Source organism: Polyodon spathula, chromosome 6 (assembly GCF_017654505.1).
Source record: "Polyodon spathula isolate WHYD16114869_AA chromosome 6, ASM1765450v1, whole genome shotgun sequence".
NCBI lineage: Eukaryota > Metazoa > Chordata > Actinopteri > Acipenseriformes > Polyodontidae > Polyodon > Polyodon spathula.
Genome location: NC_054539.1, coordinates 10479480 through 10505260, shown reverse-complemented (window position 1 = coordinate 10505260; position 25781 = coordinate 10479480). Strand labels below are relative to the sequence as shown.

General features: G+C 35.5%; 1 protein-coding gene across 1 annotated transcript in view; it reads right to left on the bottom strand.

Annotated features, from left to right (window-relative positions):
* The window catches only part of lmbrd1 (LMBR1 domain containing 1), a 70981-nt gene that overhangs the window by 24058 nt on the left and 21142 nt on the right, over window positions 1-25781 (bottom strand). Inside the window, exons 6-14 of the mRNA XM_041252080.1 lie at window positions 21363-21451; window positions 19680-19753; window positions 8658-8783; window positions 8219-8371; window positions 6235-6299; window positions 5748-5850; window positions 3272-3376; window positions 2866-3015; window positions 1714-1795 (exon numbers count right to left, since the gene is read on the bottom strand). Coding sequence (XP_041108014.1) covers window positions 1714-1795; window positions 2866-3015; window positions 3272-3376; window positions 5748-5850; window positions 6235-6299; window positions 8219-8371; window positions 8658-8783; window positions 19680-19753; window positions 21363-21451 — 947 coding nt within the window. The remainder of the gene's footprint in view (window positions 1-1713; window positions 1796-2865; window positions 3016-3271; window positions 3377-5747; window positions 5851-6234; window positions 6300-8218; window positions 8372-8657; window positions 8784-19679; window positions 19754-21362; window positions 21452-25781) is intronic.

Below are 25781 nucleotides of genomic sequence, written 5' to 3'. Positions count from 1 at the left end.
AGAATGCAGTTCTAAATGGATGTAAGACTGAAGTTTATGCTGACAGAAGCAAAGGAATGTGTAAATAAAACTTTAAGATTGAAGTTCCATTGTTAGCGACAGGTTTTGTTTCATATACTGTATTTGCCCTTATTTCACAATAAAAAATAATAATAAAAAAAAAGATATTAAATGCGTTACACTGAAATGTGTGGTATGGTGAGGTCATTTATGGTGGACTTTATTTTTTCCCCCAGATACTTTATATACATATACAAAAAGCATTTTTTTGCAAGTTATTGTAAGTAGAATACCAAGAAGTTTTTGTTAAGGCATGTGAGATTTACTTGAGATTCTATATATATCGGTTATTATAAACATTTTCCCAGGAACCAGTCCTGTCCAATAGGCTAATACTAATGGAATTCTGATATTAGCAACTCCACGCTGCTGATTGACAACTTTATTATTAGTTGCTAGTGCTACAGAGCGCACTTGCATGATTTATGTTCATACTTCATGCAGCTTTTATAAACACACTAACTTCGCAATTGCGTATTTCTGCCGGACTGAATCGTGGCTTTGAAACTAGCTTTGAAGCGGCACGCAAAATTGAGATGGATTTACAGCGGGATGTGGTACATTATAAAAAGCAGACAATGTTGGACAATTTCTTATTTTACAAATGGTGTTCTTTAGAACTGATTGTAAGTACAACACATTTTTTTATATTTGCTTTACTCATTGTAAGGACAATTGTAGCACATCATTGTGTAGTTCTATCTAAGCCTACTCCTTTTTTTTGTTTGTTTTACACATGCGTGAAGTAAACAGTTCTATGTTTGGGCATTTCGTGTTTCTCATGTACATTTAACACTAAACATTTAAAGCACATGTATTTCAGTGTCATTTGAACAATACAGTATATCCTTCCATATAATTACATTTTAAAAACAGGGGCTTTTCGCTTATTGGCAACTTTTTGCTAGGAAGCGAGAGTTTGTTAATAAACAGCATCTACTGTGTAATACACACACACATACACACAAAAGTCTTGGGTGTGTTGCATTTATCTACTCTGATGCATTATGAGCATCAACAATTTACTGAAAGCCTTCACTAGTGTTTTCTACTATTAGAACAACCTTGACTTGCATAAAGAAGGAAAAACAGAGTGAAATATAGCTTGCATCACTTGATTTTCAAGGTGTGGTATCAGAAGCATAATCAACAAGTACAGAGAAACATCATCTGTAAATGACAAACTCAGGACTGGAAGACCCAAAAAGCTGTCTAACAAGAATAAGCAATACCTGAACATAACATCCTTAAGGAATAGAAAGACGATAAACTTTAAATTGACAACAGAACTGGAAGGCGGCACAGGTGTCGTTGTCCATCTATTAACAGTCCAAAGCACTTTTGACCATTGTTCCATAGTCCAATTTCTGTGTTCTTGTGCATATTTTAGCCTTTTAGTCTTGTTCCCCTTTCTTAACAGAGGTATTCTTAACGCAACACATCCTTTAAGTCCTGATTTTAAGAGTGACCTTCGTACCAGTAATGTTGATCTGATGGACAACGACACCCATGCCTTCTGCCATTTCTGCTGTCTATATATTTTAAAAGGCTAATAAAAATAAACACGCATACATATGTGAAATTCGTGGATACTATCCTAACAATGAGAACACATGTATCTTTGACATGTATATGAATTAAGCTTTTACTCACCTTCAGGGGCATCTGCATCACAATTCTTGATCACTCTGGCTGTTGAATTTCCTTGCATTGCTTCAATAGATGGAACTTTGCTCTGGTCAAAAAGATCATTCACTTAACTTAATGCATTATTACAATTAATATATGCTTAATTTTTATCTATCTATCTATCTAGATAGATAGACTGGAGAGGAAGGCTATAGTAGAAAATGACTGACCAGACAAGATTATTGTTACCGACAGGGAGCTATAATGCCCGTGGCCGCAGACCTCGAGCACTATAGCCCCTATTCGGTAACAATACCGTCTGTGTCTGGTTTGCCGACTGCTGCATAATCCAGTTTATATCCCACCCATATAATCCAGTTTATATCCCACCCATATTTGTTTTCGTCAAGTTGAAAGAAAACAATGATATTTTAATCATTTTCTGTTAAAATCACAGAATTGGTGTTCGGACATTTTCTCTTGCAGAGTACAGGGGACAGCAAGGCGTTCCTTTAAAAAGGGGTGGGACTGACCGTGACGTGAACCAATCATGACAGGTCGACACTATTGACCGATAGTGCAAGGATGTCATGGCAATAGTTCAATCTATTTTTCCTCCTATGATGAGGTTTTAACCAATCACATACATATATATATATATATATATATATATATATATATATATATATATATATATATATATATATATATATATATATATATATATATATATACACACACACACACACATACAGTACTCCCCCTTTATAACACTGTAGTTGGGAGCCAAAGTTAAGAGGCCATGTTATTTATGTTCTGCTTTATAACGAGAATATTGGTGTTAGTGTAATGGCATTATGGGCCACATGGGAGCCATGACCGTACCGCCTTATAACATGTTCCACAGTATAAAGGGGGCGCACTAAGTATAATAAATAAATAAATACACTTGATAATAGGCTGGGATAAATCCAAACACACTTTATCTAGCTGATGTAGAATGTTAATATTTTGTTTTAAGAGGAGTATAACATTCCTTTAACTTTATGTTATACCCTTCTTAAATTCCATCTAGAAAACGGAATACACAATCTAGCACTACCCGTCTTTACTGCATGAAACATATTGAAACAAAGAAAAAAAAAATTGCAACAGCTGTGTCAGTGTGATCTGTACCTCTTTTAAGTACTTCTGACTTCCATACATGACGTATTGAGGTGCAAGGCTGTACATCATGTAGCTGGTGTGAAGAACAATGAGCAGGAGGATCATGCACAGGAAGAGGAGAGCCTGGGGTCGGGTTCTTCCTGGTCTAATCTTGTACAACTGTCATAAAAACAAAAAGAAAATATAACAGAGTTAATAGAGCCACATAACATTAACTTTAAAATTCCCCAATCCATCAACATGCCATCATTTCAATTAGAATACACCTCCACCTTAATATAGAGAGATTCATATATATAAAGAGATTTTTTAATCTTAGAATATTAAAATATAATATTATACGTTTGCAAAAAAAAAAAAAATACCTGGTGTTCAAAACTAGGTAACAAACAACAAATAATAATAAATATGGTACCCTTATCCAGAAGAACCATATGCCCATATTCCGTATCCCTGCCACAGATGTGAAGACAAAATACATCGTAATGACTGTAATCATGATGTAATCCAAAGGAAAAACCTGAAAGCAAATCAAAGAAACACAAATCACTTCTACAGCATGCTATATAAAAACAAAAGAAAATGAGGAATAGATTATAGGGATCTACTAATAATAGTTGTACAGAAATACACTAGGTTTGGAAGGCTGGTTAGGAGTTCAATACATAGTTAAGCAAATCTACAATCTGCATAGAGCAGAATTCTGTTTAATCCCACAGTATCCTATTTGTCAGTTTGATGGTAATCATAAGTATTATCGCAATATATAAAAATGTCCAACGGTCAATAAATGGGCTCCACAAGCCTTGTAGATTTAGCCTTGTAACCACACAGCACTAAGAGTATCTTGTTTAAGTTCACAGTGCTTTGTCGTCTGTTAGAAAATTAGGACAGAGCAACTAAGGTTGTTCACAGGGTAAGTCACCCTACTAGAGAGAATAATAATAATAATAATAATAATAATAATAATAATAATAATAATAATAATAATAATAATAATATGGAGAGCAACAATCTAATAGTCGCCACCACTTACACCGTATGGGGTTATTTCAGGCAGCCGTTTATTATAGGATGAACAGCATTTGCCATTCCCACCAATTTCAATAACGGTTTATATCGTTTCGAGCTATATTTCAGGCAAACTCAGCTGTTCAGATCTCGTTACGTGCCATTGACAGATATAAATAGCAAACACACTACTCTACAGCAGCTGGCTGGCTGTGTGGGTAGAGTGTGGGGCTCTGATTCCTAGGGGTGTGGGTTCAAACCCCATATTAGGATCCTGGGCTTTCCTTTCCTTTATGTTGTTGAAGCTGACAATGTTGTTGAAGCTGACACCCTGGGATCCTTCAAGAAGCTGCTTGATGAGATTTTGGGATCAATAAGCTACTAACAACCAAACGAGCAAGATGGGCCGAATGGCCTCCTCTCGTTTGTAAACTTTCTTATGTTCTTATGTTCTTATGTACTATATATTGTAGTAATCGCTCTTACTAATCCAGAAATCAGCTGTTTTTACCTCGTTAATTTACCATTCACATTGATTTCAATAAAAAGGTAACATTTTACTGTAGTAGAAAAAGCCTGGCAGATCAATCAATCAGCTGTTTGCACCTCGTTACCAAGCGATTACCCCTGTACTGTACCTTGGCTATTTAATCCATGTATACAATGTCAGGTTTATTTATAGTTTGAAAAAATAAATAAATAACACACTGACTGCAACAGTAAGGAAGCATAGCTGGAAAGAGAAAAGTGATTAGCTCAGCAAGAAAATTCTGTGTAAATAAAATGTCTCTGTTAGATGCTGTGTGCTTGGTAAAGCATGCTTGGAACTCTGTCAGTTAGCAAACAATGCAATGTTGCTTCAAAAAAGCTAGGCAGTGTGGGAATGGACCCGATTATGGACTGGGGAAGGGGATGAGAGTACTAATAATGTGTGTTTGTAAACTGCGCTATTCTTGTTCAGATCTGTTAGCATTCTCTGTGTGTTTTAATGCTTGTGTGACTAGAGCTGAAAGACAGCCTGGGTGCGAGTGCATCACTGAGGGGGGGTGGGAGCAGGTCTGACATGAACAGTCAGAGATAGGGAGTGTTGGACCAATGAGTGAGGAAGGGGGAGGGACTGTGTGTGTGTGTGTGTGTGTGTGTGGAGATGACAGTTTGAAAGAGAGAAGCTGGATCTGGCGGCAGGAGAGCCATCGTTCACTACAAGCTAAAAAAAATTATAAAAAGGATAGTGGTTTCCTACTGCTTTGAACCACAACTGTTATCTGTCTCATTATATATGTATATATATATATATATATATATATATATATATATATATAGTTTAATTTTTATAAAATTACTTTTGTTTAAATGGTATATTTAAAGTTAACGTCCGTCATACTAATCAAAAAATAAATAATCTACTAAATTATTAATATTATTATTATTATTATTATTATTATTATGGTTTGGTTCTGTCCATGTCATTTACAAATCACTGCAATTTCAATTATATTATTACCATAACAATTATGGAACATACAGAATAAAAAATTATTTGCAATATCACTGTCAAACTAATAAGAGTTGATTTGGCTCTCTTCCTTGTTTCTGGAATGTTTATCCTCATTTGTCGTATGCTACTGCTTAGAGGTGCCATAATTTGGTTTTCCTCTTTGAAATCAGTATAATAAACGTTGCCCTTTAGAACCACATGACATGCAAGCTGATTTAAGCAATGTTAAGAAAACTGTAATGCAAAGTAAGTTAGAAATGAACTAATTTTCCCAAGTTCTGCAAGCATAAAGTAAAATTGCATTTAAAACTTCATCACTACCAAAGCAATAAAAATTAAGATTATTTTATGTGAAAAATATAGAAAGTACTTGCATACTTACAGGCTGTAATGCTAACAACAACTCATTTAGTGGGTTGGTAAAATTAGTCCCAAAGATTATGAATCCAGTGTTGATTCCAGCAGAATGCATGGCTTTATCCAAGCTGTAAACAACATGTAATATTAATGAACTCTTCATCATCAGTAGAAATGCAGACTTATCAAACAGCTGAGTAAAAATTACATTAGTGACAGTGACACAAACCCCACCCCCCCACAATTCAAATTAACAAGTTTGGATTTTGTTGTTAACTTTAAAGTTAAAATATGTACCTAATCCACAAGGTCAACTGAAGATTAATTGATCAAGTGAACTGTACAGTATATAGACATTGCAATCAAACTAGGGAAGTTCCTTTCATTTAGATATGGGTACTACATGCATTTTAAGTGGACGAGAGAAATGGGTTCTCCAAAAAAAATAAAACCACACACAAAAAATCAAATTTTTGTTTTTTATTTATACAGCATAACCTCGGCATACTCACTTTGATATGAAAAGTGCAATGACAAACAACACAGCCACCAGGATTAAAAACACTCCAATAGCAATCTGAAAAAGAAAAAAAAAAAAAAATAGGGTTTTACGACAATTTAGAATTTGCTGGGCTTTGATAATAATGCTGGTACTTTACCCACAAATTGAGAAGCATTCTCTAAAAAAGTAAAGCATGTCATATGCATGTATGGTAGGCACCGCTTCTGTATATATTTGATGCCAGAGATATCCACAGACCTGCTGGGGGTTACTAAGCTGCTTAACTAGACATTAGTGCAAATAATTCTGGACCCATGTACTGCAGTAAAGCTGTGCATAAGAACAGCCAAGTATACTTGTAAAGCCTTTGCTTGGCTATGAATCCAAAAGATCCATTTTAGGTGCGCATAATCTACATCTCCCCAATAACCTGACAGACCATGTTTAGCATTAACTTGCTGCAACAAATTCCACACAAAGTTTCATCAGAATAAGGAAAGTAGTTCCCAAGGTATAGTCTCTAATAATTTCGCCAATTACCTGTCAGTAGCATAAAAGGTCCTTGATCTTCAAATATTGTTTGCTTAAACTGGTCTGCTTGAAGGTGTGATGCCAACAATTACCATAACACGTATAAAATAAATATATTTGCAAGCACATCCCTGGACTAGATAATAACTTATTTTAATTAATTAAGTAAATGCTTTTTAAGGTGTCCATATGTTTTTTGTTTATGCTCTTGTAAAATAATAACAAATGGTCTCACTGTAAATACATATTTAAATTTTTAAACCCTAGGGATATTTTCCTCAGGCCATAGATTTACTTCATACTACAAACCAAGCACAGCCGATCTGCCGAAGACATTCTTAATTTACAGGATAATGTAGCACTCATCATAGTAGAGCAATTTCAAGTTAATTGTCTTGGAGTCCCGAATGTGATGCTAGTCAACAGAACACCGTCAGGGTACTAATCGCTGAAGTATAATGTTATGAAAAAACACAAAAAAGTCCCTTTCCTTCTGTCAAAAGTGATTATATCAGAAGAGAATAGCTTTCCCTCTGTGTGTAACCAATAATAAAAAATAAAAAAACACAATATTAACACACTAGTGTTTTGTAACACATTAGCTATGGATTTGCATATGGATTTTTTTTTTTTTTTTTTTTTTTTTTTTTTTTTTTTTTTTAAAACAGATCAAACAGTATTAACACTATCCAGTGTTAAATCACATTGACCAGTGTAGGTTAGTGCCAGTGCTATTTGTTGTAGTAGAAATGCCTGCTGTGTTAGACATTAATGCTTTTCGCTGCCATAACATATGTACAGTACCTACATAACATGGAGGAATTCATTAGCGAGACAGAATTAACTAAATCACCTTCAGGATATCATAAGAGAAAACAACATTGCACTCTTGGTACAAATGAGAACAACCATATGGGCGAATACGACCAGAATATGCTGCTGCAGCATAGATTTATATTTAACATATACATATTTTTTTTCTTCTTGTACCATGCAGTAAAATAAAATAGCTACAGTACAGTACGTACAAGTAACAGAACACATTTTCATGCCAAGCAAGCACAACCACATTTACCACTGGATAGCTTTGATAAAACCTTATTTGACCAAGCCAAAGAATGTACATTTACAACAGTAAGAATAGAATGTAAACTATTATTATTATTATTATTATTATTATTATTATTATTATTATATAAAAAACACCCCAAATTGCACTAGTGTGTGTATATATTAAAATATATTAACACAATTTGAGTCTGCACTGACTTAGAAACTATTTAGTGGCAATATTAAACTAACAGGAAAACAAAATGGTAAAAATTGTACTTGGAGTCTGAATTTGTACTGTCAATATAGTGTATTGGTTGCCAAACATAAAATGAATTATATATTCTAAACTCCTCTGAATGATCATAGTTCCCTACTTTAGAAAAAATATTTGTTCTCTTAATGGAGTTCACCTTTAAAGGTTGAAGGGCACTGCAGAATTTTGTGCAGTAGTTCTTTTCAGCAGTTTCCAGGTGCCTGTGTCTTCTTCGAAGCATCTGCAATTTTTCTTCCAGCTGCTGCAGGGACCGTCTGTCCCTTGTGGATAAGGGACGGCCATCACTGCACTATTAGAAAATTAAGAATCAACATGTCATTAAAAATAAATTTAAAAAAATAACCAATTGTAAAAAAAACAAAAAAACAACCACACAACACTTGCTACATGTCATAGTATTTGATCATTCCTGATATCAGGTGACCTCATCAGGTAGCAAAAACATTAACCATTACATTTAATTAAAACATAGATGTTCAAGCTAACAGTAAAGGATATGATATCAGATACACTAGTACAAAATATTTGATAGAAGACACAACAAAATAAAAATAAATACTAAAATTACAGCAAACCTTAGATTTGATGTTATCTATCTGTTGCTCTACTTCTTCAATGTCTTCCATGTTCTCCAAGCGCTCGTAGACAACACTTCTGGTGCCTTTTATCAGATTTAGTGGTAGGACGGACATACCATAAGCCTAGGAACATTTAAAAGTAGTAGTGAAAAATGTACAGTTCAATCAAAAATGTAACAGTACTGTGATGGAAAAAAAAGTGTTGTATCTGAAGTAAAAGCAGCCAATTCATGTGTATAAAGTGTCTTTTCATGCAGTCTTTTGCTATTTTGTACAAATATTTTCTAAACTGCAAACATTTTCCTAGTGTAATCTGTATTCTATTTGTATGTTCCAAACAAATAGAATCCTGGTCTGAAACAAAAAGTGTATATATATATATATATATATATATATATATATATATATATATATATATATATATATATACACACACACACACACACACACACACACACACATATACACACACACACACACACACTGGATTTTAGTTTCCTTATTGCAATTAGTTGCCAAATAGTGCCCCCTTGTGACAGTTGGATATATTTATTTCTGCTTGCTAGAAAATTATTTTATCACAAATATTACCACATACATAGCACAATATTGCGAAAAACTATTATGGAATTTAACAGGTTTACACCAAACTTTATGTTGGTTATAATTTAGTATGAAGCCCTGGGTGTTTTATCCACAGATAATGTAAAAGGTTTAAATAGATTGGGATGAAGATGTGAAAAGTGATGCAATTGCTTTAGACAAGGAAGTCATAAGACAACAATTTGCTGCGAAGAGCAAGTGATTGGTAAGAGCTTCCTTGCTGACCACAAGGTGGAACAGACTTGGCACTCTGGAGGCAATCTGAGCTCCATAACTATCAGAATAGCTGCCTGTCTCAAATAAAATGTGAAAATGCCAAAGAGCATGCTAGTTGGAGTAGAAGCTAATAACAACCTTAAATCATCTCAGAAGGATTACCAAGCTCTTGAAAAAATAATACATTTCAGATGCTGAAGGGTATGAGAACGCTAGGGTGTGCTTCGAGTCAATTCACTAGATTCTCATTTCCAGGGGCTTGTATTTGTATTATAATTATTCCACAAATCAAATTAGTTTGGTAGTTTTCTTTCTCATGTGGAGATTGGCCCAAACGATACAACCAAAACCACATTTAATCACAATTGAAAGGCTGCTCGGATTTCATTGTACAACAGCTTCTGCTGTCTTGACTTAGGGCTGATTACACAGGTCAACAACATCCCAAAATACTGACTAACATAATGATGGTCATCTCAAATGAGTTTACTTGTAGCAGTCAGTGTACAATACAATAGATCCATGGGTTTGTCAATCATGGTGCGTATAATATTATGGTGTCTTCCAACTTAATACCAAAGCAGAAAAATGGCCAATTGCATTTGGGTGCTTGAGGTTGGATAGTATTTCCACTGGAATTGAAGGATCTCTCTCTGGCAAATAGCAAAACCTTGCACATGATGTGATACAGTACAGGCAATAACAAGACAATTACAGAGGTCCACCCCAATAACAGGAAGTCAATATGACAGCTACCTCATGTTATCTATCTATAAAAGTCAGTTAAGTAAAATGCAATACTTATTAAAATGCTACTAATTATTCATAACATTCATATTATGTAATACTCAACAACAAATTAAAAAGAAAAAAATGAATGCAAAAAACCAATTCACACACTAGGGGAAAAAAAGCATATTACAAAAATGCTTTGAAATCTGTTACAGGAAAAGAGCCAAGATTACTTTAAAATCAACAATATCGTAAGCATGGAATGTAGAAGTCATTACCCTACTTGCTGCATTTAAAAAATTTCAAATCCCAGGTTGTACAGTTAAATTAAGTCATACGGATTGGTACATCTGTAATAATGCAAATTTTTAAATATAAATTAAGTTAAAGAATAGCCAATGGCTACAGCTAATTGAGCATGGCGGTTTCTAAGCAGACACAACATTCATGGATAATGAGATGCACCCTGCTCATGTAAAGGAATTAATCAATAAATAAGCAGATTCTGTAAGAAATACCAAATCTGGTGAAGAATGCATTGAAATTCCCACTGTTAGCAGCCTTAAAGCTGTCATATTATTTCAATCTCAGTAATGTCAGTGGAACCAATGAGGCATGCTCTAATTACACCTCAGACATCAAAGGTCCCTCAACAGAAGCAGCTGAGCATTTTACAAGGAATATCTCCTTCTTTCCATTAAATGGCAAGATATGAGCTTAATTTGTGTGTGTGTGTATATATATATATATATATATATATATATATATATATATATATATATACACACACACACACACACACACACACACTGTGAGAGCACATTAAATATGTCTTATATCAGGAAGTCTGCTGATGCTTTTATAAATTTCCAACACTGAGTAAACAGATACCAGCTTAGACTTTATATTCCAAAACTGTCTTGTTTTTGTTAATTGTTGTGCTGCAGAAATGCATAAATACATACTCCTAATGCATCAATGGGGTACCAGAAGATTAACAATATCAAGAATAACTCATGCAATCATTTCCATATCTCAGATTTCATGAAAGCCCTGTGTTTGTTTTTAACTTGGTCCCCATATGAAGAGGCTGTTTTAAAATATCCTGAAAAAATAAATGTAAAAAAAAAAAAAAATAGTATCTTAATCGAAATAATAGCTACTTCTGTCACCAATATGTTCTTCCTTACACCTTGAGCCGTTTATTTTACAGCCACACACACACATCAAAAGATGGGCTTCTAAAAATAAAACACATGCTGAAAAAACAGGTATCGAGACGGACAAAGCCCCAACCCCCCCATGTCCACAGGTCTCATTTTTTCAGTTTTTATGATGTTATTAACTTAAGGGTTGGTTTATACTTCCCACTGCGACCCAATTTTTGGTCTCAGTCAGTGGTCTCTGACTGTCGCACTGCATCAAGCTGTATCCTTTTTTTAAAAAGTTGTACGCCCTTTTCTTGTGTGTCTGCGACAGCAAAACGTACAGGATCAGATAATGTAGAAAAAAAATCCAACATTTGTTGCATGGTCACAAGCAAGTGAAGCGTGATAGAGCAAGTTTTTGAGGATCTCTTAATAGAAGAGGTTCATAAACATGAATAGGATTTTAAACTTGCCCCTAAACTGAATGAAACTGAAGCATAAATGAACCTTTGCTAAAATGAATAGTGCTATATTGTGTGTGTGTGTGTGTGTGTGTGTGTGTGTGTGTGTGTGTGTGTGTGTGTGTGTGTGTGTGTGTGTGTGTGTGTGTGTGTGTGTGTGTGTGTGTGTGTGTGTGTGTGTGTGTGTGTGTGTGTGTGTGTGTGTGTGTACACACACACACAGTGGCTTGCGAAAGTACTGACCCCCCTTGGCATTTTTCCTATTTTGTTGCCTTACAACCTGGAATTAAAATGGATTTTTATTTGGATTTCATGTAATGGACATACACAAAATAGTCCAAATTGGTGAAGTGAAATGAAAAAAATAACTTGTTTAAAAAAATTCTAAAAAATAAATAACGGAAAAGTGGTGCGTGCATATGTATTCACCCCCTTTGCTATTAAGCCTCTAAATAAGATCTGGTGCAACCAATTACCTTCAGAAGTCACATAATTAGTTAAATAAAGTCCACCTGTGTGCAATCTAAGTGTCACATGATCTCAGTATATATACACACCTGTTCTGAAAGGCCCCAGAGTCTGCAACACCACTAAGCAAGGGGCACCACCAAGCAAGCAGCACCATGAAGACCAAGGAGCTCTCCAAACAGGTCAGGGACAAAGTTGTGGAGAAGTACAGATCAGGGTTGGGTTATAAAAAAATATCCGAAACTTTGAACATCCCACGGAGCACCATTAAAGCCATTATTAAAAAATGGAAAGAATATGGCACCACAACAAACCTGGCAAGAGAGGGCCGCCCACCAAAACTCACAGACCAGGCAAGGAGGGCATTAATCAGAGAGGCAACAAAGAGACCAAAGATAACCCTGAAGGAGCTGCAAAGTTCCACAGCGGAGATTGGAGTATCTGTCCATAGGACCACTTTAAGCCGTACACTCCACAGAGCTGGGCTTTACGGAAGAGTGGCCAGAAAAAAGCCATTGCTTAAAGAAAAAAATAAGCAAACACGTTTGGTGTTTGCCAAAAGGCATGTGGGAGACTCCCCAAACATATGGAAGAAGGTACTCTGGTCAGATGAGACTAAAATTGAGCTTTTTGGCCATCAAGGAAAACGCTATGTCTGGCGCAAACCCAACACCTCTCATCACCCCGAGAACACCATCCCCACAGTGAAGCATGGTGGTGGCAGCATCATGCTGTGGGGATGTTTTTCATCGGCAGGGACTGGGAAACTGGTCAGAATTGAAGGAATGATGGATGGCGCTAAATACAGGGAAATTCTTGAGGGAAACCTGTTTCAGTCTTCCAGAGATTTGAGACTGGGACGGAGGTTCACCTTCCAGCAGGACAATGACCCTAAGCATACTGCTAAAGCAACACTCGAGTGGTTTAAGGGGAAACATTTAAATGTCTTGGAATGGCCTAGTCAAAGCCCAGACCTCAATCCAATTGAGAATCTGTGGTATGACTTAAAGATTGCTGTACACCAGCAGAAACCATCCAACTTGAAGGAGCTGGAGCAGTTTTGCCTTGAAGAATGGACAAAAATCCCAGTGGCTAGATGTGCCAAGCTTATAGATACATACCCCAAGAGACTTGCAGCTGTAATTGCTGCAAAAGGTGGCTCTACAAAGTATTGACTTTGGGGGGGTGAATACTTATGCACGCTCAAGTTTTCTGTTTTTTTGTCTTATTTCTTGTTTGTTTCACAATAAAAAATATTTTGCATCTTCAAAGTGGTAGGCATGTTGTGTAAATCAAATGATACAAACCCCCAGAAAATCCATTTTAATTCCAGGTTGTAAGGCAACAAAATAGGAAAAATGCCAAGGGGGGTCAATACTTTCGCAAGCCACTGTATGTATATGTGTGTGTGTGTGTGTGTGTGTGTGTGTGTGTGTGTATATATATATATATATATATATATATATATATATATATATATATATATATATATATATATATATATATATATTCAATATATATATATAAAATTGAGTCACTAATAAGTTAACATCAATACTAATAAGTTAACATCAATATTTATTTTCTGTTCATTACTATTAAACCTCCCATAACATGCAATTACTCTCCCAATCAAATCAGTATTGTTGCTCAGCTGTTCAGTATGTCTGATGGGGGGCAGTATGAAGAACAGCTGATCAGTTTTAATTGTTTGCTGCTCATAGTAATTCAGCAACAGTATTCATTTTAGCAAATATATAGGAGCCAATTTACACATCCACTTAATTCAGTGTAAAGGCAATTTTAAAATCCTGTTCTGTCTCAGAGTGTCCCAGGATTGTGGAGCCTGTTGGCAACCCTGGTCAAAAGTTGACACTCTGCAGTAAAGCAGACTGGCTGAAAGTATGACCAAAAGCTACGATAACTTTGCACAGTCAAAAAGTCTGCGAACTCAGAGGTGTTTCAATCCACCTGGTGCACCCGTAGACGTGTCTGCAGCTAACGTACAGCTCTGGTCTGCAAGAGAAGTATAAACCAACCTTAACAGAGCTGTATAAAACAAAACACATTTAGGAAAACTTCAACATTATTACAATAATGATGCCAGAACTTGCCACTTACCTGCACTTCTTACTTCCTTGTTAAAATGTAGATAAGCCTACATTTTGTTTGAAATAGAAATGCAAGTAGCAGCAGGTGGCATCTGCCATCCAAGACATTTCATTTAATGTATAATTATAGATTAAATACTGGCAACTGCAGAAAAACATGAAGAAAACAAAATTTAAAAAAGAGAAATCCAATAAAACATGTTCAGCTTTGGGAACAAGTACAGTGTGACTGTATAGCAGAATTGAAAAAAAAGCTTCAACTCATAATGGATCTGGAGCTTGCAGATTGAACACACAAAAAAAGTAACTACTGTTTATATGTTAAATACGCATTTCGTTTAAGTATTCAAAAAGAAAGTGTCAAATTATTAAAGTAATGCTGACATGCATATTTATTCAGTACAGATCATAAACCAATGGGTGCAATAGGGCATGTGTGACTTACAGCCTTTCTCGTTACTAGGATTAATGGTGAACCACTTCAATAATTTCAAACTATTTTTAGACGACAATTATTACATCATTCTTTTTTCAGATGCTTGCTGCTTTTTTTGTAGCTGAATTTCTGGAATTATATCTCAAAAGAACTTCTGCTAGCTTTCAGATCCTAAACACCTGTTTCGATTAAGGACATATATTAAGGACAATATGTAGTTTGCTACACAATTTAGAATACATACTGTATTGGAGATCTGGTAAAACCAATATGGTTAAAGTCCAGTGGTTAAAGTAGTGGGCTTGTAACCAGGAAGTATCCGGTTCAAATCCCAGCTCAGCCACTGATCCCAGCAAGTCACTTAACCTCCTTGTGCTCTGTCTTTTGGGTGAGACGTTCTTGTAAGTGACTCTGCAGCTGTTGCACAGTTCACACACCCTAGTCTTGTAGCTTGTAAAGCGCTTTGTGATATAAAAATAAAGATTATTATTATTATTATCATTGAATAAACATCCGAACAAATATTTGACATTTATTTGGATACAAAAATCTGATGTTTGTATTCGCTAGGAATAACAAAAACACCTTGCACTTATTTTCTGCCTCACCAGAAGTTGCGTGATAGTTTAAAAAAAACAAAACTTTGTGTAACACATACACTATATATATATATATATATATATATATATATATATATATATATATATATATATATATATATATACATAGTCGAAGGCCATCTAGGTCAAAAAAGCGTTGTGCTGCTTTACAGCAAGTCATAATCTCATGGGACAGAAAAAGGCAATCTTGTCTTTCTGAAATGCTTCACTTAAATAGTGCCCAACTTGCTGGAAATGTTGTGAAGTGATTTTTTATTTCCTTCGTTTCACAACATCATTTCCATGTTTGTTTTATTTGAAGTGTTTAAAGTAAAATTTCAGGCACAAGGCACAAGTAAACCTCATGTTATTACTTTATGAAAATGTGTCGATGGCCACTGTTTACTGGGAAGAAACGGCAATGGCAAGGAATGAAAAAAAATAGTATCAAATAAATAAAATGCACTATTTATTTCGGGAATAAACAAAACAATGTTTAATGTGAACTGCTATTTAACATCCTTTGTTTTGTAGTTAATTCAATGGGGTAAAGTAAGGCCTACACAACATATTTTTTACTCCTGGGATATTTTTCTGCTTTAACGTGTTACATATTGTAATGTCTTGCAGTAAAATAAAGGCACTCGCATAGGGTCCACACCCCCCTGCTGCTGCTAAGCAGTCTCTGACTGCTTTCAGAGCAATACAATGGCTTTTACAGTACACCCTCGCTATAACAAAACTGTTGGGGTCTAAGCCTTTTGTTCATTATAAAATTGAGGGGTTCATTATAGTGAAAGGACAATCAAAATGAACAATAGGCTGTTGGGAGTAAGTTAATGAGATGATATTGTGAATAAAAGTAGAATTACATGTACCTGTTCATTTCATGAACGCAGTATTCTGCCTTCGTTAAAGAATTAAAACACAGTACAAAAAGCAAAAATCCTGAATCTAAGCTAAACTTATTTTTTAAATAAATAAATAAATAAATAAATAAATCTGACATGAATCATTTCAAAGTGTACCAAATGCAAATCCAACATGCAAGAATCCCAAACCAAGCTTTTATTCCCAATCAACCCAACATGAAAAAATGTACATGAAAAGTTAATCAGATCCTGAAGTTTTTTTCTTTAATCAATTTCACTTTTTTGACAACCCATATTCATGACAAAGATAAGTCTGCCTCACTCCTTTTTTCAAAACGATCAATATAGTTTCCAGCTTTGTTGCAACTTAAAATTATTTTTTGTTTCGAAGGCAGTTACACAGCACACACTTTTTATTAAGACAAAAGAGTTTACTTAACTACGAGGTGGCATCCTGTGCCTACAGACTGGGATGTTGACAGCGTGTGTTTATTTTATCTTTTTTTATTTGGGGTCCAGGGACCAGGTTCGTTATATTGAAGGGAGTTATAGCGAGGGTGTACTGTGTTACTTTTTGAAAACAAGCGGATACCCAAACGAATATTTAAAATTATGAGCAAATATCAGAACATGAAAATTCAGTGTTCATCCTGGCACCAATTAAAATTTTACACATTTTTCTTATTCCACTAAACCTTAAGGTGTTAGTAGAACATTGGGGAAGTAATGAGAATCGCTATGATTTATAGTGAGAGGTTCACATAACTGCTGCAACAGTATGCACTACAAGCACACCGATTAAAAGGAGATGTGTGCTGCTTTTTGAACAAATGTGTACTTCTGTTCTGGGTTCAAAGAAGCAAAAAAGCACATTTATTAATAAGCAAGACTAAAAGGAAAGATCAAGTGTTTATGTGGCTGCCTAAAAATCAATTAATCTTATTTATCATAAGTTGAGTCATTGGGCTAGATTTATCAAAGTCTTTATACCATTTTACTGTACGTAAAAGAAAAATAAAACTGTAAATGTCTGTGAAGCAGGTGTAATTCACATGAATCCTTAAAATTAACATTACAGGTCCAATTCTGATCACAGGTAAGGCACTAAATGCCAAGACAAAAGTAATTTGTGCCAAATTATGGGGCACTGTTTGGGTGCCAACTAGCACAAATCAAACTTTGCCCTGTGAAGCGATTTTGGCAAACATTTTACCAAAGCGATTTTGAAGATGGGGCTAACGTTGACCTTTACGATCCGGACAAACATCCTGGGAATTTTGGAATATTTAGTTAATTCAATTTGTACATACATTAGTGCAGTTAGCCCTGCAACTTAACAGGCTTTTTTAGTTTTTGGTACTTCATGTGCTTTATTTGGCTTTTCAAACTTACCACTGTTACAGTGCGACATTACACTTCAACGTTTTACACCTGATAAAAAACAGTTCTATTTACCTCTAGACAGCACGTGAGGTTTATTTTAATTCAGTTCATCAATAACTTACCTTTTCTCGAGCTTTGTAATAGCCCATAGACTACTTGTTACCACTTTCATATTCTAAAAAGGACACGTCACTCAAACAAATATGAATACAAAATAAGTTTGCATAGAATAAAAATTACAAGCATGCAAAACGTTTTAAAAACATTTACAGGTTTCTTTTCATATGAATGACCAAATGTTTATGTCTCCTCATTCCTTACTCTTGTGTTACTCACTAGAACCATCATATATCCTATATTCTTTATTTTTTTTGCGTTATGGCCACTGTTTTCTAAAAAACACTGCAAGAGATAATAGCAACAAATATCAGTATTTGTTTGTTGACAAGGGTGGGCCTGCAAGGTTAGTGGACAAGGTGGGATATGTGCGTGAGTGAGAGAGTGGGTGAATGTTTGGGTTTGAAAGTGAGGCTTCAGTTCCGTGTTAGGTGTGGGTTCTGAGGCTATAAAGAGAGCGAAAGAAAGTGCAAATGCAGTTACTCGTAAAAGTTGATATGTTACAGGGCAATAGGGCGATTGTTCAGCCTGTTTTGTTATTTTGCTCCCAGGTTTCCCTTCCCTTGCTTTTATTTCTTTGTAAAATAAAATTGGCTTGAGCCTTAAAGAATTACACCTGCTTCACCTCCATCCATGGAAACCCTAAAAACGCTACAATATTTATAAAAATAATAAAACTGGAGTTGAGAAAAGTCTAACAAATTAACTCCCAACTGTAGTTTTAATTTCCTAAGAATTTAATAAATTCTTCAAACTACTACTTTACACAATGGTCCATGATTAAAATATGACACAGACACAGAACTTGAATGTACAGCATTTACTGCCATCCTAATTTCTTAAGACAGGAGGGTGACACTAGATAAGTGACTTTTTTTCTTAATTTTGAAATTGCCAATATATATATAATTTTTTTACCCCATTTTCTCCCCAATTTTAAATGCACAATTTTAAGCCTGGCTTACCACTGCAACCCCCATGCTGACTCAGGTGCCCTCCCAAACCCAGGAGGCGCTCAGACAATTGTGTGCTACCCCCTGCGAACTCCCATCCACCGCCGGCAGTGAAATAGCCAGGACCTGAACCAGCAACCTCCAGGCTCCATGCGGAGCACCTTTACTGGATACACCATTCAGGATCCCCACAAATAGCGATTCTTGAACGTGGAAAGTTGTTCTTTAAAATGCATGCAGGCTTGTAGAGCACATACTGTTTTATGCATTTTTTGTATGTTTGTTTGTGTCTATGAAAGCTAACTAAACTAAACAGACACAGATTTCTCCAAGAACTGATGTGTGGATATCAACTGCTAAATAATAACAGGTTTGTCAGTAGCACACATGCCAAAAAGTTGATGATCATGATCTATATCAACAGAATATTGTGGAAGAAGAAATGGCAATAGTTGGATACGTGGTACCAAGGCAAGGTATAGGCCATTATAATGAACTATTTATAATACAAATGTAAGTGTGAATTATACATTTAAGAATGTCTTTCCATACTGGTTTCCAGACTCCCCAAATCTTCACTACTGTAAACAACTGCATCTATTTATAACCTTTATTCCACCTAACTGGATTAGTTACAGAATCACACAAGATTAGTTACAAATGAAATGAAACAGGCAGTGTTACTGTCATGTTCTTCCATTTTATTACACATTCTGCTGCAGTCTTTTTTTTTTTTTTTTTTGTGTCACACCACTGGCACATCGGAAGACACTGAACAGGTTAAACATGTATTAGAATACTTAAGATTATCTTTCATTCCAACATACAGGTCACATTGTACTGATAAAGTCCTTTTCACCAGTACATGGAAATCAACATTAATGAAGTGGCAGCAACCACTGGCCCTTTTTCCTACTTACTGTGTAAGTGATCGCTGCCAGCATTCCAATCAAGGTCATGGAGCTAATGGAGAATGACAGGGCAGCCAAGCAATCTGCAAAGCAACAGAGAAATGCAACCGAGACTTATCTTTAAACTGCAAAACAGAGAACCTCCAAAAAACTGCTACAGTGCTTTTTGTTGCTATTCATATAATAAGAGTATTCAAATAATATTAATAACAATAAAAGTGATCAGTAACTAAAAACTTTCCAAGAAGGTTACTTTAAGGACTCAAAAGTTCTTTGTTAATGGCTTTGGATTATTACCAGTTCACAAAAATGTAGGAGATCTAGAAGCTAGAAGCTAGTACAACAAAACAAAAGTAAAGTAAATTCACTTTGAGCACCTATCAGACTGGAGTTTGCAATATTTTCTGGAAGCATGACATAAAAAAAGGACCCAAATTATAAATGATTTTGTCCACTCAATGTTAAAAATGTGAAATGTAATATGCAGCACAGTCTCCACAGAGGAGTTATCTCCACCTGGTGATGTGGAGATAAAATTGACTGTGAGTCACAAAGTTAATTGGTGAAGTTTAGCCTCAAGTGAGCAGCTTCCAATAAACTGAAATAAAAATATGACCGGTCTTAACTGTCTTTGAAAGATGATTACTGCACATTGAGGATTTGTATGAGAGGGCATGGCTTCAGTTAAAGGCATCTAGAAGCATGTCCATCTGGGAAGAACAAGTCAATAAAAATATCCACTTCCACATCAGGGACCAGTCCATTCCCACAGTGACTGACAAGGCAGTGAAGAGCCCAGGGAAGTGGCATCAGCTGAGCCCAAGAGGATTGCGGCAGATGGACTCGCATGGATCAACTGTGACATGCCTGAGCAGTTGAGGGTCTGGCGATTAATTTTGGCCTCCTGCCCAGATTGCTATGGCCACTGGGTATGACAGACTGGAATAAAATGCACAGCAGCATCATCAGAGACTTAAACACACCACTAGGTGTTCAGTCAGGTCTGAATGACATTCACCTCCATGGAAGGGCAAATCAAAACTTTTAACAGCTCTGGAGTTCAGTTTCCAGAAGATGCTGTGTTATCTGAACCAATTAGTAGCAAAATAACCTGTAGGACATAAGGATAAAACAAGGTTGTAGGGCTGTGCAGAAAACTTGAATTCTTTGCCTCTCTTTAAGGGTCAAAGCATGTCACCGGCTGCAAAGTATGGCAATGGGGGAAGCAGTCGGCTGGATAACAGGAAAGAAGGCATTGAAGGGAGGGTAAAATTTCACTCCAGGGTGAACTGACCAAGAACGTACAAGACAGAGATTGCAAGCTGTGATTTCTTGAACCTAGTGTATCACTAGGTATCATGGATTTTAGAAATGCAAATACAACTGTTTGTTTCTTTCAAAACTGCAAAATGTAGATATGTAGGAAATACAAGTGAATGACAGATAAGAATTCAGGAATTAGTTTCTTAGCTACAACTACCAAATAAAAGATTTGTTTGGAACATAAACATATTTTTTTGCTCCAGAAAACACTGCATGTAAATCTGAAAGGAGATAAGTCTTGTGTTTTGATATACTGGTGCAATATGCATATAAAACATTTCAACTTTCAGACGGGGGCTTCATAAAATATAAACACACATACTGCAGGCAAAACATGGACTTATTCTATTTATTATTTATGTTACTTACGGCTACTCCCAAGTTCCTCAAACAAATACTGAACTTTTTCCCACTGAGTGGAGTTTTGATTGGTTGGTGCTTCCAGTGGCACAAATGCTCTGCAAAAAAAATAAATATATAGATTAGTGTAATTGTTCTACACAAGTAGAATACAGTATTTAAGGGTAGCTTTTTCAAATTTTGTTTATTTCCACACTCAGTCACCTTAACTATAACATATAAACCGTTCCCAAAAGGGTCAAACTGACCTAAAATAAACACTTTTTTTAGCCTTCTTTTCAATGCCACTTTTAAACACACCAAATCAATAACACCTGCCACCATTATTTTTCAGTCTAACAAATAATTTAATAAAGGAATAAGGCCTGAAAAACAACACATTGTAAATTGTAGATGGGAAGTCAGATTTGAAAAACTAGGTACAAATATAAATGTCATTTTTAGCAGTAATTATAGTAAATAATAATAATAATAATAATAATAATAATAATGTAGATACATCTTAATCCCAGAATGTATGCTCTATTCAAACATTGGGCATATTGTGCTGGAAATTTTATTTTGTAAGCATATTCATTTACACTTGACGTTCTTTGCAACAGTGTTTTAGAATTCCAATCATATGCAATATGTTTGTTTATTCCAAAACAACAATACCACAAAAAAAGACCTATATACTGACCACATTTACATGTATATTTAACTATTGATCTACAGACAGAAAAGTTAATTAAGATCTCAGCTCCAGTATTATAACTAGTACCGGTACTACAACCTGTAACTGATTTAAGGCTGTGGACATTAGTGTCGTGCATAACAATTATAAACTCTTAAGGCTGCAATGCAAATTGATAGGATTTTAACTTCTATGCAAGGTCAAATATGAAGGCTGAGAGACTTTTCATTTATGTATACAAGTACGTGCTGCTGTATGACTCATGTACAGTACATACAAATAAAGCCCTCAGCAAGGCTTCTGGCCCGTGGTAAGGCTCCCTTCTTTTGTTTTTTTACCAGGAGGTGTTGTTATATAACCAAGCAAGGCCAGTAAGTGTATTCTGCTGTTCTGAAAATTCAAACTGGCCTTGAATGAACACCATATTTTGTATATAAACATCTGTCTTCCCCCCACTGAGTTTTGCCAAGATGTTAATTCTGATCACATTACAAGTCAAAGGGCTACTGCATCATCGCTGAGCACCTGCTGTGCTCCATCCAGGGATGCGAAATGGAGCACTACTAAGGCTGCGACCATCCTTTCACCTTACAAATAATAGATGATCTGACAAAATTGCATGGTTAAATTAACTTCTATTCAGGGCCTATCCTTCCCATAATATAATTGATTTATTGTACATTTGAGGCTTTGGGCAGCAATGATTTTCATAATGCACGCAAGTAGTATGTTTGCAAAATTCAGACTTAACTCAGAGAAGATGCAGGAGTCCAAGGACAGAACAAAATACTAATTATTTTATACTAGAACTCTGGCAACAAAAAAGTATATAATTGACAGTTCTTCATAAATGACTTTAATTAAGGCTGTACTGACACATAGCAAAGGACAGCACTTTATTCAGCTAAAACGGTTATTACAGCACCTACTTTTGCTACAGTGTGATGGGGACACCCTGAATAAAAAATCAAGGGCACCTATGAAAATAGGATGTTAAACACTATTATTGTGAATAAAAAAAAAAAAAAAAAAAACACAAGCACAAAACAGGTTTCCCAAAAATCACCAATTAGAAAGTAACTGCAGTTGTAAAATGATCTGTTATAAGACATCATAATGTGCAGTTATAACATTCATAATACCCTCTTCTCTTTAATAAAAGAATGCATCTCCAACTGATTGATGATTCTCAAAGCATAGAACCCAGGTAAGATCAATAAATAACAAGGGCAGTAGAGTAATATATTCAACACTGTTTCTAGGTTGAAATAGGGGATACAATGTAAGCACAAGTCCTTAACTTTAAATTCAAACCAAGTCATACAACAGGAGAAGAAAGCAAAATAAAAAAATCCTAGCTTATAAGTGATCAAACCATGCTACAGAAGAGATACCGTATGCATCCAAGAACAGAACACTGCAATATCAAATAAGTACTGTAGCATACCAGGTAAAGTCTACTTCATTCATGATGCAACAGTACCAAGGGTTTACTGGAATCCTGCAGTTACCACTGTAAACCAAATACAACCATTTCATTGTCTCCACAAAATTGTTATTTATTTAATTGCAATCATTTAATAAGCCCAGAACAATGAGAGGCAACAAATCACATAATCTTAATTTATGGTTAGGCCATACAGGATGAATCGAGACACTGAGAATGAAGCTGACTTAATGTACACTAGGTGATAAGGGACCCTGTTTTAAATCTGTAGTATTATTCAAAATCACAAATGAAACTTAAAAAAAAAAATTCATAACATAATCGATTTCATAACATAAAATATTGGCAGAATTCCTCTGGCCTAAAATGTATAAATTTGATTTTTTGCAGACCTCGTTTCACTGTAGATAGTAATTGTAATTAAAAAAAAAATCGCCTCTAAGCCAGTCAAGAGTATTTAGATCCACTGCTCTTTAGATCCCAATGATTTTAAGCTTTGTGAATATGGGGCAATATTGGGTAAACACAATTAAATTAAATTAAAGAAGAAATCCTAACAACCCTTTAGGCCAGTGGTAGGCAGCCTTGGCTCTTCGAATCAATTCCACTGCAGGACTTTGTTCCAAAGAGATCTTTAATTATTCAATTAACCCCCAATTAAATAAATTAAAAGGTCTGGTTGGAACAAAATAGATTGAAAGAACCAGGGTGGCCTACCCTGCTTTAGGCCACCCTGGAGCTCAAGTGGAAGGGCTTGCTCGGAGAGCTGGATAAAAATTCCCCACAGGGCTCAATTTGTCTCCAAGGCTTGTGTTTGTCATCCCTGGTCTAAAGTATAGCCTGTTCAAAAGGTAAATAAAAAAAGAGTAAATTATTTCTGGCACAGTAAGGAAGCCCTTTTTCAAAATTAGTCCACACAATCAGACGACTTATTTTTCTGATTAAACACAATGCTTCAACTTGTGTTTTATTTAATGGTCCAGTGCACATTAAAATTATATGACTTCAAATTGTAAGCATGCTACTATTGCTTAGCTACAAACAGGGCTAGACACAAACTGTTTGCTTTAGGAGCCAATGGTTCCTGGGCCAAAACAATGGTCGCCAAATCCAACTGTTGGGTGCCGCTTTAGGAGCAAGTTGGTTGCTACCATATTCAACTGCTTAAAATACAACAGCAGCTTGTTATGATATTAAAACAGTAACTTACTATTGTACTCGTTTGTTGGCTCACTGTGCCGAAGGGCTGCAAAGATTAACTAATGACTGCAATCAACTCAGCACATGTTTATATTTGAGATAAGTTTTAAGTTTCCAAACTATTTTCTTTACTGTTTTTTATTATGGTGACCTCTTCAATTGTCACGCCTACTTTTTTGGCGAAAGAGAAATCATCTTACCATTTCAACTAGGGAAGTGCAATTATATCGTCAAACTCCCGACGGTAATACAGCCCCTCTGGACTTCCAGCCATCTGCATTCGATCAGATCGTTACTCTACTTCTCACACTTTAGTTTGATATATGTGCTATGGCATCTCCTAGGGCATTTATAAATACCAACTTATATTTTTATGGGGAGAGGCAGCATTTCTTGTGTTGGAGGCGCTAATGGTACCTAACCCCAAAAAAACATTTTTTTAGGAGCATTAGCAACCAATATAGTCGCAGTCCACTGCCCTGTAAGATCATTATGCATATACCATACAGCCCTGCTGAACACAAACACTGTAAATCAGAGGTTATATAGAACACTATAGCAAAAGTTCAAAACATATAACTCCATGGACCTTGACATGCACCACTATGGATTTTATCAAGTTGTCTTTGTAGCACTTAATTAAACAGACCTGTGACACAGCAAAAAAAAAAAAAGCTTGCTCCAAGCAGTTACAAAATGCCTGCAGCTTATATGTAGCCTATTTAACACAAACGCAACTCAAACCCATGATGGTGAGTGAGCAATGAAAGATTATGGTGGGGGTGTGGGCAGAGATTTCATGTAGCATGTCTAAAATAGGCTTTTATTAAAATTAAAGATTCAGTGAAGCGCCACGAGAGTCCACTTTGACTGATGCCAATTTGAAGCCGTGTCATAATGAGACGCATCATCTAAACCTTTATCATGAACCTGAATAGACAGCAAAAAATAAAACAATCAATCTTGACACTACTGTTGCACAGAAATAAAAAATAAAAAAAAACATGTTTTGACCTTGCAAAACAAAATGTAATCTATCCAAATTGCACCTCAATGCCGCTTGAATATTTAACATAGCATTTATTTACCATACATAGTCACATTA